The 20229-nt window shown below is 43.3% G+C and overlaps 1 protein-coding gene across 1 annotated transcript in view; it reads left to right on the top strand.

Moving 5' to 3' along the window:
- Positions 1 to 18873, top strand: part of PXT1 (peroxisomal testis enriched protein 1) — a 57764-nt gene extending 38891 nt beyond the window's left edge. The window contains exons 4-5 of the mRNA XM_025381531.1: positions 8957 to 9087; positions 17583 to 18873. Coding sequence (XP_025237316.1) covers positions 8957 to 9087; positions 17583 to 17687 — 236 coding nt within the window. The 3' untranslated portion in view covers positions 17688 to 18873. The remainder of the gene's footprint in view (positions 1 to 8956; positions 9088 to 17582) is intronic.
- Positions 18874 to 20229: the final 1356 nt, after the last annotated feature.

The following is a 20229-nucleotide window of genomic DNA, read 5'->3' as shown; positions in this document are numbered from 1 at the left end:
AAAGTGCTAGGGTTACAGGCCTGAGCCACCTTGCCTGGTCTGAATTCTCTTTTCTTTCATTTTATTTGCCTGAACTCTGTGCTGGGTACAGTGAGCTGGGGGCACCAAGTGGTGCAGTTGGTCCCCATCAGACTTCCAGTCAAGAGTGCGTCTCCCTCTTCCAGTCTCTGGGTCTTGGCGGGGTAGATGGGCTTCCAAGCCTCAGGAGCCCCTGTGGTGGGTTCTCTGTGCTTTCTCTCCTGGTTTGTTTATCTGCAGCTTGTCTCGTCTGCTTTCTGCCTTCCAGAAACACATATAGGTCTCTCATCTGTTGTTTGACCTGCCTCCCATTCTCTTCGGTGTTCTGACCTTGTTCTTTTTCATACTTTCATTTTGGTGAGGTCTTGGGGAGATTAGGAGAGATGGAGAAACCAGTGCTTGTGCTCAGTCTTGAACCAGAAGCCCCTAGACCCCTATTTTTAGTGAACAAAATCAGGAGTATAAATGGATGACCACCATGTGAGAAAATAGAATATTAACATTATGCCTGGCAGTGGAAAGGCACTTACAAATCTTCACAGCATGTTTGCTTCAAAGCTTTCCTAAATGCAACTGAAAGACAGGTGGTGGGAGGTCCTTACATAGGATTCGCAACATACGATAATATTTTTTAAAGTTCTGACACACTGAGGCTGATTATTTCCTTTACAAAGGATTTTTTTTTTTTTTTTTAAACATGGTGTTTGTCACCCAGGCTGGGGTGCAGTGGCATGATCATGGGTCACTGCAGCCTCGACCTCCCATGCTCAAGCAATCCTCTCACCTTAGCTTCCCAAGTAGCTGGGACTACAGGCACTACCATGCCCAGCTAATTAAAACTTTTTTTTTTTTTTTTTGTAGAAACAGGCTCTCCCTATGTTGCCTAGGCTGGTCCTGAACTCCTGGGCTCAAGGGATCCTCCCACCCCAGCCTCCCAAAATGCTGCAAAGTACCTGGCCTATAAAAATTTTTTTTTTCTTTTTTGAGAAAAGATTAACCAAGGCCAGGCATGGTGGCTCACTCCTGTAATCTCAGTACTGTGAGAGGCTGACGAGGGAGGATCACTTGAGCCAGGAGTTCTAGACCAGCCTGGGCAACATGGTAAGACTGTCTCTACAAAAAATAAAACATTAGCTGGGCATAGTGGTACATGCCTGTAGTCCCAGCTACTTGGGAGGCTGAGGTGGGAGGATTGCTTGAGCCTGAGAGATTGCAGTGAGCTGTGATTGTGCCATTGCAACAGAGAGAAGCAGAGAGAGACAATAGAGAGAGACCCTGTATTTAAAAAAAAAAAAAAAAAGGCTGGGTATGGTGGCTCACACCTGTAATCCAAGCACTTTGGGAACCCGAGGCAGGCGGAACACCTGAAGTCAGGAGTTTGAAACCAGCCTGGCCAACGTAGTGAAACCCTGTTTCTACTAAAAATACAAAAATTAGCCCAGTGTGGTGGCGGGCTCCTGTAATCCCAGCTACTCGGGAGGCTGAGGCAGGAGAATCACTTGAACCCAGGAGGTGGAGGTTGCAGTGAGCCAAGATTGCACCATGGCACTTCAGCCTGGGCAACAGAGCAATACTCAATACTCCATCTAAAAAAAAAAAAAAAAGATTAACCAACTGGGCTTGGTAGCAGGGCCTGTTGAAGTCCCAGCTATTTGTCCTTGGGTCAGGTGTCCACCTCTGATCCAATCTGCTTTGGCCTGGGCTTGTGGTGGGAACATGTAGGAAGGAACCTGACTGCTTAGGCAACAGAATACATTCTCCTGGAGGGAGAATCTTTATCTAGGAGCAATAGGCTATACCTTTAATACAAGGGCCTGAAGTTGTGTTTTAGGATTCTGAATCATCATTATTATCACACACTTCGGACGCGGAGGCAGGGGGATTGCTTGAGCCCAGAAGTTCAAGTCCAACCCGGGCAACCTGAGACTCCATCTCAAAAAAAAAAAAAAAAAAAAAAAGATTAACCATGAAGTTTTTCCAAATTCCTTACGGGGCCATTTAGACTATGATTTTATCTTGAGAATTGTGTGTGGATGTATACATATTCCCACAACTTTTCAGTAACAGTTATTACATAAAATGAGAAACTTTTTTCTCCTAGATATTAATATTTTAATGCTTGGAAAATAATACAGAGTTTTACTTTTTTCATTCATTTTGATAATCTTGCTAAAGGAATTTTTTTTTTTGCCTCCAATATGTGACTAGTTTAGAACTGTGATCTAATGATTTCTTCCCTGTTAACGATGTTTCTTACGATATGGTGGTATAGCTATCTTAGTGCATAAATGTCTATAAGGCAAGTGCACCAACTCTCTTTAGCTAGCAAATAATGTCATATATAGGTTGAGTACTGCACAGCTTTCAATCTGTTTTACATTGAACTTTTATGAGGAGTGGCAAATGACCAGAACTAAAAACACAACCTACTAGTATCACGAAGTTAATTTTTAAATTTCACTTCCAGAGTCTGTGCTGAAGCTGATTTATAGCCAACGTATACTCCTACAGTTTTATGTACATTCGACAGCTCTGGACAATGGAAATAATGGATATAGATATTTAAGATGTTTAGCTGCAGGGAAGAGAAATCTACTTCAGTCAGCTCCAGAAAGATGTGGTTTCTGGTGAGGATGCTTATGAAAATGAACTGAACTTGAAGGGCTTGGGCTCTGAGGCAGGCTGGCACTGGGGGCCAGTCTTTCTTGAGTCTTCTTTTCTTTTTTTTGGGACAGAGTCTCACTCTGTCACGCAGGCTAGAGTGCAGTGGTGTGATCTCGGCCCACTGCAACCTCTGCCTCCCAGGTTTAAGCGATTCTCCTGCCTCAGCCTCCCGAGTAGCTAGGATTACAGGCATGTGCTGCCACATCCAGCTAATTTTTGTATTTTTCGTAGAGATGGGGTTTCACCATGTTGGCCAGGCTGCTTTCAAACTCCTGACCTTGTGATCCACCCACCTCGGCCTCCCAAAGTTCTGGGATTACAGGCGTGAGCCACCGCACCTGGCCTCTTGAATCTTGGTTTCTTTCTGATTACCTGTTCAGTTTTCCTCTATTAACCAGCATCCCGTGTCTTTTCAATGCTTTTTTCCTCTTCATAATTTTTACTTGCAAGTGGCTTCAACTCATCATGGCCCCAACACAGTCCTGTGGCATTTGTGATCCCAATGCCACCCATTCCCTTAGTCTCCTGAGTCTATTGAGCAGAGAGGAACCTGACTCACCCTGTTCCTTTTGGGACTAGGTTGTGAGTACTTGGCCAGGCAATGGATTATTTGTCCTTGGGTCAGGTGTCCACCTCTGATCCAATCCACTTTGGCCTGAGGTTGTGGTGGAAACATGTAGGAAAGAACCTGATTGCTTAGGCAACAAGATAGATTCTCTTGGAAGGGGGTGTGGGCAAATCAGATAGTGATTGGCATCTTTAAAACAAGGACCTTAAGTTGTGTTTTAGGATTCTGGATCATCATTATTATCACACTCAAACACTCAAATCATTACACTAGTCATGTGTCAATGATGGGGACAGGTTCTGAGAAATCCGGTGATTTCATCATTGTGTGCACATCGGAGAGTGTGCTTACGCAAACTCAGATAGTATAGCCTACTGCACACCTAGGCTAGATGGTATAGCCTATTGCTCCTAGGCTACAAACCTGTACGGCATGTTACTGTACTGAATATTATAGGCAATTGTAACACAATGGTGTTTGTGTATCTGAACATAGAAAAGGTCGAGTAAAAATATTGTATAAAAAGTAAAAAGTGGTTATCTTTTATACCATAAATTGAGCCTGCAGGACTGAAAGTTGCTCCGGGGGAGTCACTGAGTGAGTGGTGAGTGAATGTGAAAGCCTAGGACATTACTGTACACTACTGTAGATTTTATAAACACTATACTTAGGCTACACTAAATTTATTTTTAAAAGTTTTTCTTCAGACCATTCTGGCCAACATGGTGAAACCCCGTCTCTACTAAAAAACTACAAAAAAGGCGTGGTGGCAAGTGCCTGTAGTCCCAGCTACTCGGGAGGCTGAGGCAGGAGAATTGCTTGAACCCAGGAGGCAAAGTGAGTTGCAGTGAGCTGAGATCACACCATTGTACTCCAGCCTGGGCGACAAGAGCAAAACTCCATCTCAAAAAAAAAAAAAGTTTTTCTTCAATAATAAATTAACCTTAGCTTACTGTAACTTTTTATTTTAAAACTTTTACATTTTTAAGTCTTTTGTAATAACACAGCTTAAACACAAACACATTGTACAGCTGTACAAAAATATTTTCTTCACATCTTTATAAGATTTTTTCTATTAAAATTTTTTATGTTTTACTTTGTTAACTTTTTGTTAAAAAGTGAGACACAAACACATATATTAGCCTAGGCCTACACAGGGTCAGGATCATCAATATCACTCTTTCCCACCTCCATATCTTGTCCCGTGGGAAGGTCACAATGCCTTCTTCTGGAATACCTCCTGAAGGACCTGCCTGAGGCTGTTTTCAGTTAACTTTTTTTTTTTTTTTTGGAGGCAGAGTCTTGCTGTGTTGCCCAGGCTGGAGTCCAGTGGCACGATCTCGGCTCACTGCAACCTCCACCTGCCAGGTTCAAGGAATTCTCTGCCTCAGCCTCCTGAGTAGCTGGGATTATGGGTGCACACCACCACGCCCGGCTAATTTTTGTATTTTTAATAGAGACAGGGATTCACCATGTTGGTAAGGCTGGTCTCAAACTCTTGACCTCGTAATCCACCCACCTCGGCCTCCCAAAGTGCTGGGATTACAGGTGTGGGCCACTGCGCCCGGCCGTTTTTTTGTTTTGTTTTGTTTTGTTTTTGTTTTTTTTAGTAAGTAGAAGGAGTATACTCTAAAATAACAGGCTGAACACGGTGGTGCACACCTGTAATCTTAGCACTTAGGAAGGCCAAGGCAGGTGGATTGTTTGAGCTCAGGAATTTGAGACCAGTGTGGGCAACATGGCAAGACTCCATCTCTACAAAAAATACAAAATTTAGCTGGGCATGGTGGCTTGCACCTGTGGTCCCAGCTACTCAGGAGGCTAAGTTGGGAGGATTGCTTGAGTGACTGGCAGCACAGTAGATTTGTTTACATCAACATCACCAAACACATAAGTAATGTGTTGATGATGTCACTAGGTGATAGGAATTTTTCAACTTCATTGTAGTCTTATGAGACCACCATTGTATACATGATCTGTGGTTGACTGAAATACGGTTATACGACCCTTGTCTGTGTTCTTATACTGTAGTTAACCAAGTAACAGTGTCCATTAATACATTTTAAAAGGACATTTTCAACAAGACTTGAAAGATGCCTTTCCTGACATCATTTTCTTGGTTCCCTTTTTACCTCTTTGATTTCTTCTCAGTCATTTCTGTGGACTTTTGTTCCTTTGTCTATCTTGTTAACCATCTGGTTTATCCAGAGGTCCTGTCATCACCTGTATAAACTCTCCCTCAATCACAACCACTCTCTTACATTGTTACTGAATAAATGAATGAATGACTCTTAAATCTTTATCTTAAGTTCTACATCCTCTGTGCCCCGAATGTTATCCAAATGCTTGCTAAAATGTCATAAAGGTACCTACGATTTATTTAGTTATTTTGAGACAGGGTCTTTCTCTGTCACCCAGGCTGGAGTGCAGTGGCACAATCTCAGCTCACTGTAGCCTCGACCTCCTGGGCTCAAGCGATCCTCCCACCTCAGCCTCCCAAGTAGCTGGGACCACAGGCGTGTGCCACCATGCCCAGCTAATTTTTTATAGTTTTGGTAGAGATGGAGTTGAGCCATGTTGCCCAGGGTAGTCTCCTGAGCTCAGGCAATCTGCCTGCCTTGGCCTCCCAAAATGCTGGGATTACAGGTATGAGCTACCATGCCTAGTTGGTACCTAAAATTTATAAATGAACTCAAATTTTCTTCTTTCTCTTTCTGCTGGCCTCCTCTGCCTTCCACACCTGCCCTCTCTCCATCCCATTCTCTGTACAGGCTGATGCTGCCTTTGCCATTTCAATACCTCGAGCCTAAAAAGTGGGAGTTTCCCTTTTCCTCCCTTTCCCTAGCTAATACTAAATCCCAGCCTATTCTGTTTCCTAAATATATAATCTGTTTCCACTATTACATCCCTATTAGTACTGCTTTAGTTCAGGCTCCATGCTAAGGTTAAGTGCATGAGTTTTGCAGCCAGACATACCTGAGTTTAAATCCTGGCTCACATTCACTGGCTTTCAAACCCTAGGCAAGTTACTCAACCTCTCTAAACCATCAATCCTCAAACTTGGCTACACATGGGAACCACCTGTGGAGCTTAAAGAAAGTACTGGCCAGGTGCAGTGGCTCATGCCTGTAATCCCAGCAGTTTGGGAAGCTGAAGTGGGCAGATCACTTGAGGTCAGGAGTTTGAGACCACCCTGGCCAACATGGTGAAAACCCATCTCTACTAATAATACAAAAATCAGCTGGACATGGTGGTGCTGAGATCGCACCATTGCTGGGTGACAGAGTGAAACTGTTTCAAAAAAATAAAAGAAAAAGAAAAAGAAAATTACTGATGCTTGGTCCAACTCCAAGGCTGCTGATTTCACTGGAGCGGAAAGAGGCTTGAGCATTGGGAGTTTAAAAAGTCTCCCCTCGGGGAGCTCTCCTTTATCTCTACTGGATAAAGTTGAAGCCTCTTCTTGTGCTGTCTCTATTAGCTTTGTCTCCTATGTCCCTCCCTTTCAATAACAGCACTACTTAGAGTTTATGCATAAAACCTCCCTGTCTGTCACCCCCAAGCCTTTGCTCACCTGATCCTTCTGCCTGGAATGTCCTGTTTGCACTCTCTCAGCTGGCTCTTCCCCAGTCTGTGTCTTCTCCAGGCTAATTCTTAGTCATCCTTCATCTTTCAAGACTCAACTCAGATATCACCTACTTCGTTTGGGATGTCTTCCTGACCCATCTGTGCAAACCTCATACTTACTCTAACATGTTGAATTGTAGTTTGTGTCTCTCCCACTCAACTCTTTGAGTTCAAGCCTGAAAATCAAAGGTTCTCCAATTTTATTGAAATGAAACAGGTTCAACACAACTCTTGCTTTCTCTATGAAGCCATACTTATGTCTACTTTAGCCCAAATTCATTTCCTTCTCTTCTGTAGTCCTAAAGCACTTGGGAATTGTATCATCTCTAACCTGTGGGTTCTAAGTGACTAAAGGACAGAAACCTTGTTGTATTCTTTAGACCTTCCCCAAAGCACCTAACAAGTGTTAACTTATAGTGTTGCTTAAAAACGCTCATTGGTTGCTGGAAGCAAATAAAGTTTGGAGAGCTCATCAAGGAGAGTGCATAAAAATATTAAATGGGGCTGGGCATAGTGGCTCATTCCTGTAATCCCAGCACTTAGGAAGATAGAGGTGTGAGAATCGCTTGAGCCCAGGAGTTTAAAACCAAGACCAGCCTGGGCAATAAAGCAAGACCCTGTGTCTATTAAAATATATATATATATGTGTGTGTGTGTGTGTGTGTGTGTGTGTGTATACGCACATAATTTTTATATATAGTTATTCAAAATAGATTTTCCATTTTATATATGTGCACACACATATATAATATATACTATATATTATATATATAGTGGAAAAATCTATTTTGAAAAGCTATAAAGATCTATTACTACTTGTCCAATACAATAGCTACTAACCACATTTGGTTATTAGCACTTGAAATGTGGCTGGTGCAATTGAGGAACTGAATTTTAAGTTTTAATTAATTTAAATTAATTTAAATTTGAAAACTGATAATTGATTTAATTGTTGGAGCCCTTTTAAGTATGTTTGAAATGACTTGGATATGTGAATCTTTTTTTTTTTTTTTTTTGAGGCAGGCCTTGCTCTGTTGGTCAGGCTGGAGTGCAGTGGTGTGACCATAGCTGGCTCCAGCCTCCCCTCCTGTGCTCAAGCAATTCTTCCATGTCAGCCTCAGTCAAGTAGGTGGAACTACAGGTGTGAGTCACCACGCACAGCTAATTTTTTAATTTTTTGTAGAGACAAGGTCTCACTATGTTGCCCTGGCTGGTCTGAAATTCCTGGGCTCAAGTGATCCTCCCACTTTGGCCTCCCAAAGTTTTGGAATTATAGATGTGAGCCATGGCGTCTGGCCTGAATCTACTTTTTAAACTGTCAACTTCATGAAATCTAAGTATAGATCAAGATTTTCTGGTGAAAAGTTAGCATCTAAATTGAGGTGTCCTGTAAGTACAAAATAAACACTGAATTTCAAAGACTTAGGTATAATTTTAAAATGCAAAATACATAATTAATCATTTTATATTGATTAATGTTATAATTATGATATTTTGGATATATTGATTTAGGTAAAATAAATTACTAAAATTAATTTTACCTGATTTTACTACTAGAAAATTTAAAATTACATGTGTGGCTTGAATTATATTTCTATTGGAGAGAGCTGACCTATTCCAATAGATAGGCTTTGCTTTTTGATAATTATTATAAGAACTGAATTTCAATTCTCTGTTTTTTGTTTTTTGTTTTTTTTTTGAGATGAAGTTTTGCTCTTGTCACCCAGACTGGAGTGCAATGGTGCAATCTTGGCTCACTGCAACCTCTGCCTCCTGGGTTCAAGTGATTCTCCTGCCTCAGCCTCCCGAGTAGCAGGGATTACAGGTGCCCGCCACCATGTCCAGCTAATTTTTTGTAGTTTTAGTAGAGATTGGGTTTCACTGTGTTGACCAGGCTGGTCTTGAACTCTTGACCTCAAGTGATCCACCCACCTTGGCTTCCTAAAGTGCTGGGATTACAGGCATGAGCCATTGCACCCAGTCCACCCTCTCATTTTTTAAGACAGTTTTTAGTAACTAGTGGTGATTTTACAGATAATTAAGTAGGATTATCTCTTTTGAACTCTTTTTTTCTCAATGCAGATCATAATCTACCTTCTCAGCCCAAGGAGTATAGCATTGGTCAGAAGCATCATCAGGAGGAAATAATTCACAAGTTGGCCATGCAGCTGAGACACATTGGGGACAGTATTGATCATAGGATGGTTCAAGAGGTGAGGCTTCAGTTTCCCCAGCCAGAGCCTGTCAGGTAGGAAGAAAGAGCAAACAAAACCACAGCTGCCAAGTGTCTGAGATGCCCAGGAATTATCAGAATTAATGGATTAATACTGTCTGGATTACCACATATTAGATCTACACTTTGTGAACCTGAGCCAAAGCTGGCATTTAATCTCATACTTGTTACTCAGACTGTGGTCTGTGGACTGGCAGCATCAGCATCACTTGGTTAGATGTGTAAGATCTGAGACTCCAGCCCACACAGTCAGAATCAGAATCTACCTTTTTATGCATTCCTCAGGTGATTTGTGTGATCACATGCGCTCTGTGACAGACGGGGTGGCGGACCCCTCAGAGCCCAGTTTCTTGCTCTTAGATTCAACTATCCTGTGAAGCTTTCTTGGTGCAGCTTCCACCATGCTGTCCTCCACCATGCATGCCACAGGGAGTGCCGTGTCCTCTTTTATACTCAGGTCCAAATGTGGACAACACACAGCCTTTTCCTCAGATAAAACATCCTGGAGACAAAACATGGATGGGAGATCCCAACAATAATGCTATAAAAGCAAGAGGGGGCTCATGCCTGTAATCCCAGCACTTTGGGAGGCCAAGTTGGGCAGATCACTTGAGGTCAGGAGTTCGAGACCAGCCTGGCCAACATGGTGAAACCCCATCTGTACTGAAAAACACAAAAATTAGTCAGGCATGGTGGTACACACCTATAGTCCCAGCTACTCGGGAGGCTGAGGCAGGAGAATCTCTTAAACCTGGGAGACAGAGGTTGCAGTGAGCCGAGATTGTGCCACTGCACTCCAGCCTGGGTGACAGAGTGAGACTCTGTCCCAAAAAATAAAATAAAATAAAATAAAATAAAATAAAATAAAATAAAGCAAGAGAGAAATAAAGAGAAAATAAACATAGAGAACATAGGCAATCAAATAAACTATTTGATAGGCCAATTTCATTCCAACAAATATTTATTTATTTATTTATTTATTTATTTATTTATTTATTTATTTTGAGACGGAGTCTCGCTCTGTCGCCCAGGCTGGAGTGCAGTGGCCGGATCTCAGCTCACTGCAAGCTCCGCCTCCCGGGTTCACGCCATTCTCCTGCCTCAGCCTCCCGAGTAGCTGGGACTGCAGGCGCCCGCCACCGCGCCCGGCTAGTTTTTTGTATTTTTTAGTAGAGACGGGGTTTCACCGTGTTAGCCAGGATGGTCTCGATCTCCTGACCTCATGATCCGCCCATCTCGGCCTCCCAAAGTGCTGGGATTACAGGCTTGAGCCACCGCGCCCGGCTCCAACAAATATTTATTGAATGCCAGACTCAGTTCCAGGCATTGGTGGCTACAGCAGTAAGCAGCAGTCTCATAGAAATGATGTGGGGAGGGAGCAGATAACAAGGCAGATGAACAGTAAACAGCCAAGTCAGACAGGGATGTGAGCTCCAAGCGGGATCAGAGCACACTGATTGATGGAGAGTGACTTCCAATAGGCTGTCGGGGAAGGCGTCTCTGGGAAGGTGATATTTAAGCAGAGACTGGAAATGACGGAGCTAGCCATGGGAACACCTGGAGTGGGAAAGTGTTCTAGGCAGAGGGAACAGCCAGTGCAAAGCCCGGCCCCACCAATCTACTTTGTGTCTCTGTGGATTTGTCTATTCTGGACATTTTATATAAGTGGAGTAACACAATATGGAACTTTGTGTATGGCTTCTTTCACTTAACATACTTTTTTCAAGGCTTATCCATGTTGTAGCATGTATCAGTATTTTACTTTTTACAGTTGAATATTCTATTGTACAGATATACCGCATTTTGCTTATCCATTCACCAGTGGTTGGACATTTGGGTTGTTTCCACTTTGTGGCTGTTATGAATAATGATGCTATGAACATTTGTATATACGTTTTTGTGTAGAAATGTTTTTAATTCTTTTGGGTACATACCTAGGAATGGAATTGCTGGGTCATGTGACATCTCTGTGTTTCACTTTTTGAGGAACTTTCAGACTGTTTTCCAAGGTGGCTACACTATTATACACTGTGGTCCACCAGCAGAGTATGAGGGTTCCAGTTTCTACACATCTTTGCCAACATTTGTTATTAACTATCTTTTTGATTATCGCCATCCTAGTGGGTATGAAGTGTATCTCATTGTGTTTTTGATTTGCATTTCTCTGATGAATAATATGCATCTTTACATATGCTTATTGGTCATTTTTCTCTTTGAAGAAATGTCTATTCATATCCTTGCCCATTTTAATTGACTACTTATCTTTTTATCATTATATGAGTCTTTTTTTTTTTTTTTTGAGACAGGTTCTTGCTCTGTTGCCTAGTCTGGAGTGCAGTGCTGTGACCATAGCTCACACAGCCTTGAACTCCTGGGTTCAATTGATCCTCCCACCTCAGCCTCCTGAGTTGCTGGGACCACAGGCACGTGCCACCACACCTGGCTAATTTTTTAATTTTTATTTTATTTTATTTTTTTGTAGAGACAGGGCCTCACTATGTTGTCCAGGCTGGTCCTGGATTCCTGGGCTCAAATGATCTTCCTGCCTTGGCCTAGGAGTCGTTTGTATATTCTGGATGTAAGTTTCTTATCAGATATATGATTTGCAAATATTATATCCCATTCCGTAGGTTGTCCTTTTACTTTATTGATAGTGTTCTTTGAAGTACAAAAGTTTTAAATTTTGATGAAGTTCAATTTATCTACTTTTCTTTTTGTTGCTAGTGCTTTTGCTTTGGGTGTCACATTTATGTTTTCTTCTAAAGGCTTTTTAGTTTTAGTTGTTAAATTTAGGTCTTTGATCCATTTGAAATTAATTTTTGCATACATTTTAGTTAAGAGTCTGTCTTCCTTTTTTTGCATATGGATACCCTGTTGTCCCAGCATCATTTGGATTTTGTTGTTGTTTGTTTATTTGTTTGAGACGGGGTCTTGTTATGCTGCCCAGACTGGCCTCAAAATCCTGGGCTCAAGAGATCCTCCCACCTCAACCTCCCGAGTAGCTGGGACTATAGGTACATCTCACTGTGTCTGGAGTGCCATTTGTTGAAAAGACGATTGTTTCCCTATAAATTGTTTTGGTGTTATGGGATCTTTGGGGTGTCAATTTTCTGGCCGGAAATCTCTGTGGCCATGGCATCTTTTCCCCAAGTTCTTGTCCTGCATCCAGGAAGAATGAGGTATGCAGACAAGTGAAGGGTAAACAAGACAAAGATGAGCTTTATTGAGTGTTACAACAGCTCAGAGGAGATCCGCAGTGGGTAGCTCCTCTCTGTAGGCAGGTTATCCATTGAGTGTTCAGTTCTCAGCAGAGAGGAGGCCCTGGAGAGAGTAGCTCCTCTTTGCAACTAGTCCTCCCAATGTCTGCAGCTCTCAGTGGAGAGGCAGCCCTAGAGAGGGTGGCTCCTCTCTGCCAGCAGGTCATCTCTGCATCTGTTAGCAGAGAGGGCAGTTCCTCTCTGCAACTTGTTGTTGCCTCATCTCCAGCTATCAGCAGAGAGGGTAGCTTCTCTCTGCAGCTGATTATCCCATTGTCTCTCTACCCTCTTTGTCCTGAGGACATCATCTGCCCTGCTCTGGCTGAGCCCAAGGCTTTTATGGACCTCAGAGGGGAGGCAGTGCATGCTGATTGGTCCATGGGTGGCCATGGGTGGGTCTGGAAGGGGCAACACCAGTCCCCACTCTGGTCCACAGGACTGGCAGCCTAGCCCCCAGCCTTTAGACCCTCCCTGACCTGAAGGTGGGGTCTCACTGGGGACCCACTCCCTTCCACCCAGGAATCAATCTGCCTCTGGCACTATGAGGGACTTGGCCCCCACCCCTACTCAGAGATTGGAGCAGGCTCTGGGAGCAGAGAGAGGCTAGGCAGTGGGAACAGACACCCCTGAGCCTTCAGGGGTAGGGGTATGTCCTTCCTGGGGCCCCCAAGGATGCAGGCTGCAGAGATGCCTGGGTCCTGCAACTGGGAGGGTGGCCAGAGTGTCACCCAGGGAGCTCCTGCCCCAATAAGAAGAGGTGGGGCTCCCACTGGCTCCATGGAGCATGCGGCCCAAGCTGCACCTTCCTGCTGCAGCCAGTATGAGGGCAGCAGCCATTGCCATCATTGGCACCCTTGTTGAAAACCAATGGGCTGTAAATATGAGAGTTTCTTTCTGTACTCTCAATTCTGTTCCACTGATCTGTATAGCTATCCTTATGCCTGCTCCAGCTTTTCTTGCAGAACTTTACAAAGCTGGTTTTGACCTAGACATTTGTTCTGTACTATAAACCTATAAACTTGCACTTTAGAATACCTTTTTTGTTGTTTTTTTTTTGACAGGGTCCCACTCTGTTGCCCAATTTGGAGTGCAGTGGCACTATCTCACTGTAGCCTCAACTTCCCAGGTTCAAGGAATCCTCCCACCTAGGCCTCCAGAGTAGCTGGGACCAAAGTTGCCCACCACCACACCTGGCTAATTTTTTTGTATTTTTTTTGTAGAGACACAATTTCGCCACGTTGCCCAGCCTGGTCTCAAACTCCTGGGCTCAAGCAATCTCTGCGTCGGCCTCCCAAAGTGCTAGGATTACAGGCATGAGCCACTGCGCTCAGCCTAGAACACCTTTAAAAAGACCACAACACATTTAAAAAATAATAGTTTGAAAAATTCCAGCCGAGTGTGGTGGCCACAGTCCCAGCTACTCGGGAGGCTGAGGTGGGAGGATCGCTTGAGTCTATGATGTCAAGGCTGCAATAAGCTGTGATAGTGCCACTGCACTCCAGCCTGGGTAACAGAGTGAGACCCTGTCTCAAAAAAAAAAAAAAAAAAAAAAATCCTTCTAAGTTTGGCTCTGAAATGCTAAAGGCTTTGCTGCTTCGAAGTTCAAATCAAGGAAATTAACAGAATTTCAAGTCTGGCATGGTAACTTTCTTTCATATATAGTCATCATTTATTTACCTTTTGTACTCTGTTTAATCAAGCAGTCACATCGATTCTCTAGATGCCTTCCTGCCACTGATGTATTTAAAGAAACTTTTATTCTTGCTCTTGGAACTGCCTATCAAGCAGCTCATCAAGTTATATTTTTATATGCTAAATGGATTGTTGTTGAACTGCCAAAGTTTTCCTCTCTTGTTCTTTTTACTTAAGCAAGTGCTCTGTCTTTTTCAAAAGTGTTCTGTGTTTCTCAAAATAACATCTTTTAGGCTGGGCACAGTGGCTCACACCTGTAATCCCAGCACGTTAGGAGGCTGAGGCCAGGAGTTTGAGACCAGCCTGGGCAACATAGTGAGACCCTGTCTCTACAAAACAATTTTTTGAAAAATTAGCCAGGTGTGGTGGTGTGTGCCTGTAGTCCAGCTACTTGGGAGGCTGAGGTGGGAGGATTGCTTGAGCCCAGGAATTCGAGGCCTTAGTGAGCTATGATTGTGTCACTGCACTTCAGCATGGGTGACAAAGAGAGACCCTGAATCTGAAAAAGAAAAAAAAAAAATCTCTATTTTACCATTGAGTTGTGTGGGGTTTTGCTTCAAGTATTTTTTTTTTTAATCCAGTTTTTTTTTGTTTTTTTTTTTTTTAAGCCCGGGACATATACTTTTTCTAGATATAAAGCATGTTTTAAAATAGTTAGGCTTCTCATCACTTTTAGAATTTTAAATATGCCTTCGAAATTTTTCTCTCCTTCTGGGTTCTGGAAACTGCTCCCTCCCTGTCCTTACGCCCCTAGGAGTGGTGACAACTCTGTTGTCACTGGGTCTGGGTACTGCCCCATCCTCTGTGGTTTCTCCACACCTTTGTAGAGTCTCTCTATTTAACTCACCTTGAATTAGCCTAATTTGGGTGTGCCATCTGTTTCCTCTGGGAATCTGACTGATGTCATAATGCATAGGGAATTTCTCAGTTTGTTAGGAGGAAGGGAGGGAAACAAACATTTATTAAATTTTTTTCCAAGTACTATTTGAGACACTTTTTCATGTTTCATTTCATTCTCCCAGTAACCCTATGAACTGCTGTCACAGGTATTTCAGGAGAAGCAGTGGAGTTTCAGAGAGATTACAAAACTTATCAAAGGGCACTTAGCTTCTAAGTGACAAGACTGGAATTTAAATATATGAGCATCTGACTCAGTGTTCTATACTTTTTCTTATCTGCCATGCTGAAAGGAAACTCATTCCATTTTCCTAGCTGATACCAACTATAAGAGGGGGAGAAAAACCTTTAATGATTTTCAATTACTAGCAGGACAAAGTCTAAGTTCCTTAGCCTACTGCTAATAGTTTTCCATTCCTTTCTCCATTCATTTCTTCAACTTTTATCGAGCACCTACTGTATGTCAGGCTCTGTTTAAGTACTGGAGATATGGGAGTGATCAAAGAGACACTATTCCTGATCTCACAGAGTTTGTAAGGGAGACAAACAGTATCTACACAAATAAAGTAGGTAGTTTATCAGATAGTGATACATGCTTTGGAGAAAAGTAAAGCAAGGAAAGGGATAAGGAGTGTTGGGGTTTGCAATTTTAAGTAGAGATGTTAAGGGAAGGCCTCACTGAGAAGGTGACTTTATTTTATTTTATTTTATTTTATTTATTTTATTTTGAGACAGTCTCACTCTGTCATCCAGGCTGGAATGCCGTGGAACAAAGTCATCACTGCAACCTCTGCCTCCCAGGTGCAAGCAATTATCATGCCTCAGCCTCCCGAGTAGCTGGGATTATAGGCATGCCACCACACCGGCTATTTTTGTATTTTTAGTACAGGGGTGTTTCACCATGTTGGCCAGGCTGGTCTCAAACTCCTGGGCTCAAGTGATCCACCAGCCTCGGCCTCCCAAAGTGCTCACAGGCGTGAGCCATAAAGAAGGTGACTTCTGAGGAAAACCTTGAAAGAAGCATGGGACTGAGCTGTGAGTATCAGGGAGGAGGCAGAGGATTGGAGGCAGGAGGACAGCAAAGCCCCTGGGGCAGGAATGCATCTCATGTGTTTGAAGAATGGCAAGGAGGCCAGTGTGGCTGAAGCTGAGTGAGGGAGAAAGTCATAAAAGATATGGTCAGGGCCGGGCATGGTGGCTCACGCCTGTAATCCTGGCACTTTGGGAGGCCGAGGAGGGCGGATCACCTGAGGTTGGGAGTTCTAGACTAGCCTGACCAACATGGAAAAACCCTGTCTCTACTAAAAATACAAAAAAAATTAGCTGGGCTTGGTGGTTCATGCCTGTAATCCTGGCTACACAGGAGGCTGAGGCAGGAGAATCGCTTGAACCTGGGAGGTGGAGGTTGTGGTGAGCGAGAGTGCGCCATTGCACTCCAGCCTGGGCTGCAAGAGCGAAAATCCATCTGAAAAAAAAAAATCTATCTATCTATCTATCTATCTATCTATCTATCTATCTATCTATCTATGGTCAGGGGTGGGTGGTGGGCAGATTAGGTAGGGCCTTGAGGTCACTACAAGGGCTTTTTTTCTAGTGAGGTGGCGCCATTGGAGGGCACTGAGCCGAGGAACCACATTTCAACAGTCCACAGAGGGAGCTGTGCTGAGAACAGACTGCAGGGGGCAGGCAGGGGGAGCATTTGTGTCTGACCCACAGTCTTTTTCTGATGTTCTGACATAAACAGTTGTTACTTTCTGCTCCAAAGTACTTAATATTCACCTCACCTCTTTGCCCATCTAAGTCCTAGACATTAATTACGGTTATTATTATTATTATTATTGAGACATGATCTCCCTCTGTTACCCAGGCTGGAGTGCTGTGGCACAATCACAGCTCACTGCAGCCTCGACCTCCCAGGCACAGGTGATCCTCCCCACTCAGCCTCCTGAGTAGCTGGGACTACAGGTGTGTGCCACTATGCCTGGCTAATTTTTTCTAGAAATGAGGTTTCGCCATGTTGCCCAGGCTGGTCTCAAACTCCTGAGCTCAAGCCATTCACCTGCCTTGGCCTCCCAAAGTGCTGGGACTACAGGCGGGAGCCACCATGCCCAGTCTTCTCTCCATTCTTCTAGCCTCCAGGCAAATTTGCTTACCCCTTTGAGAGGACTAAGAAAGTGTTTTGGGAAGCCAGGGGAATAGGTTATCAGCCCTGAAAAGAGTGTCCCAGTTTGCTGATGAGCCCCAATTTGTTGAGACCAGCCTAGGCAACATAGTGAGACCCTGTCTGCACAAAATATTTTTTAAAATTAGCCAGATGTGATGGCATGCATCTGTGGTCCTAGATACTGGGGAGGCCGAGGTGGGAGAATCTCTTGAGCCCAGAAGTTTGAAGCCAGATGGGAAAGATGGTCAGATAGGAAAATATGTCCAGAGGCAAACTTCCAAGGCGATGTGAGGATATGGCCATATGGAAGGTGCTGTCCTTCAGCTCATACAATTCATAAAGCAACCCAAGAAGCTTGTTTGCAGCATGGATTGAATTACTATTTTCCATTGTGTTGAATTTTTAACTTTGGATTATTCTATCACTTAAAAACAAAACCTTTCTCTCTCTCTTTTTTTCAAATAGGATCTTCAACAGGATGGCATAGATGCACTAGATGGTTTTGTCTTCTTTTTCTTTAGAAGAGTTCAGGTGTTGTTGCATTTTTTCTGGAACAACCATTTGCTGTAAAAGGAAAGTAAAGGTCAAGTTCTGCTTTCTTTTTACCCTCTGAGAAACATGAATCCCACTGGGACAGACGGGAAGAACACCCTTCTTCGTCTCCCATCACTGTTGGTCTACACCTGGTTTGTTGAAGAACTGCAGGCTCACGAGCCATTTGTCTCTTCAGAGGAACTAGCTATGAGATGTCTGCAATCACGTCATGGTAAAGCCCAAGGAGTAAACCCCAGGAAGCCTTGCTGCCCAGAAAATGCCAGTGCTGTGGATGGTCCCAGGGCTCCTTGTGAGGAAACCTTGAACATTTCCTTCCAGGAATGAAAGAGAATCTCGTCCTCAAACTAAAGATCACAAAAATGGGCACTTTCTCCTGGGCCACTCCCTGGGCACCATGCCCTCTGGTGACCTGTTGGCTCCACTCTCGTTACTCATGTCCAGATCTGCAGTGCCAGCTTCTCCTTCTCAGTGACATGTCACCTCCCTGCCCCAGTCCTGGCCCCAACTCTCTCTGGAAAATCGAAGTGAAACATTTGTCTCTAATACTCAAATCCAACATATGGTCCATCTCATCTACCTTCCCATTTCCATGCCTAGAGGCCCCACGACTACCACTAGCACCGTTGGGTGTTTCCTTCTCAGGCTCTGATTCTACAACATTTACGTTCTTGTCTCACCTTTGATCCTCTTACTCCTCTGTGACCCCCTTCAGGTCTTCCTTCAGCACTCCAGTGTTTTCCCATACCACTCGACCCTGCTCCAAGGTGTCTTTCCCTGCTCTGCCATCCTCTTTTAGGCTTGCCTGCTTAAAATTGGGAGTGCTTAGTCCTTAGCCAACAGTCCTGCCTTCTAGAAGAGTGTAAGACCTGACAGAGTTATGAATCCATCACAAGGCAAAAACCTCTCTGTTCCTATTGCTGGATGGTTTTGCTGTTATTGGTTGGTGGGCCCTTTGCCTGTTGAATGTATTTCACTCATTCTTTCCTGCACGCTTTTACGCAGTTTTTTCACCTCCATTCTTCTCCTTTTACATTTTTGTCTACCTCATAGTCCCTCTCTCCCCTCCTTTAAAATAATTACACATATTAAGAAGGTTTGTTGTTATAAATTAAAAGTTTATGTATCTTGAGCTCTTCATAGTAGTGTTATTTTTAAAAATTCTAAAAAAGAAATAAATATTGTTATTTTATTGAGCATGAAACCCCTGTGCATATTTCTTTCTTGAAGGAGGAACCCCATGGCAGGATCTAGCCACTTATTCCTGCTCATATTGGTTTGTAGACTTTAATTATACATACCATCAACTTTGTCCTTCCAAAGGGAAATGTCTCCATTTTTAGTCTGTCTCAGGCAGTGCCTATTTATTTCTATTATTACTTAGGTTCTGGCAGACTAGCCCTAAAACTTTCTTTTTAAAATGTATTTTGAATAGGTTTTTATTTATATGATTCAAAAATCAAAACAAGGCCGGGCACAGTGGCTCACGCCTGTAATCCCAGCACTTTGGGAGGCCGAGGTGGGCAGATCACAAGGTCACGAGATCAAGACCATCGTGGCCAACATGGTGAAACCCCGTCTCTACTAAAAATACAAAAATTAGTTGGGCGCGGTGGCACGTGCCTGTAGTCCCAGCTACTCAGGAGGCTGAGGCAGGAGAACTGCTTGAACCCAGGAGGCGGAGGTTGCAGTGAGCCAAAGTGATGCCACTGCACTCCAGCCTGGCGACAGAGCGAGACTCTGTCTTAGGGGAAAAAAAAAATCACAACAATATGAAAAGGTTTACAACAAAAACCCTTTCTCTTATTTTCTACTCTAAATTCCAGTTATGCTTTTTAGTTTTTATGTATTCTTCCAGAGGTTCTTTGTATAAACACTAGTTAATACATACATACACACACACACACATATATACACACACATATATTTACATACAAGAGGTAGTAATACACACTGTTTCGTACCTTGATTTTTTTACTTAGCATGGGTGGTCAGGCACTGTTCTGGGTGTTTTACAAATGTTAACTTACTTATTCATAACAACCTTATGAGACAGGTATTATTATTTGCTCTTTTTCACTGTTAAAAAAATTGAGGCAGTAGTTAGTAGAGGGAGGCAGTAGAGGGGTTAACAAACTTGCTCAAGGGCACACAGCCAGTAAATGACATGGTTGGGATTCCAAACCAGGCAGGTGTTCCTAAGTCTAGATTATTATCCACTATGCCATACTGCCTCTTGGAGAGCTTGCCATGATCCACAGAGAACTCCATAAAGTGTTGAACTGTATTCAGTTAAATGAATGTACATAATTTGGCTGGGTGTGGTGGCTCACATCTGTAATCCCAGTGCTTTGGGAGCTGAGGTGGGAGATCACTGGAGCCCAGGAGTTGAAGGTTAAGGTGAGCTTTGATGGCACCACTGCACTCCAGCCTGGGTGATAGAGTGAGACCCTGTCTCTAAAAAAAAAAAAAAAAGGAAAATTAAAATTAAAACAAATGAATGCACATTACTTTATCAAGCCGCCTTTTATGGACACCTTGAGTTATTTCTCATACTTTG

The sequence above is a fragment of the Theropithecus gelada genome, chromosome 4, assembly GCF_003255815.1.
Source record: "Theropithecus gelada isolate Dixy chromosome 4, Tgel_1.0, whole genome shotgun sequence".
NCBI classification, from domain to species: domain Eukaryota; kingdom Metazoa; phylum Chordata; class Mammalia; order Primates; family Cercopithecidae; genus Theropithecus; species Theropithecus gelada.
This window is presented reverse-complemented; position numbering and strand designations above follow the sequence as displayed.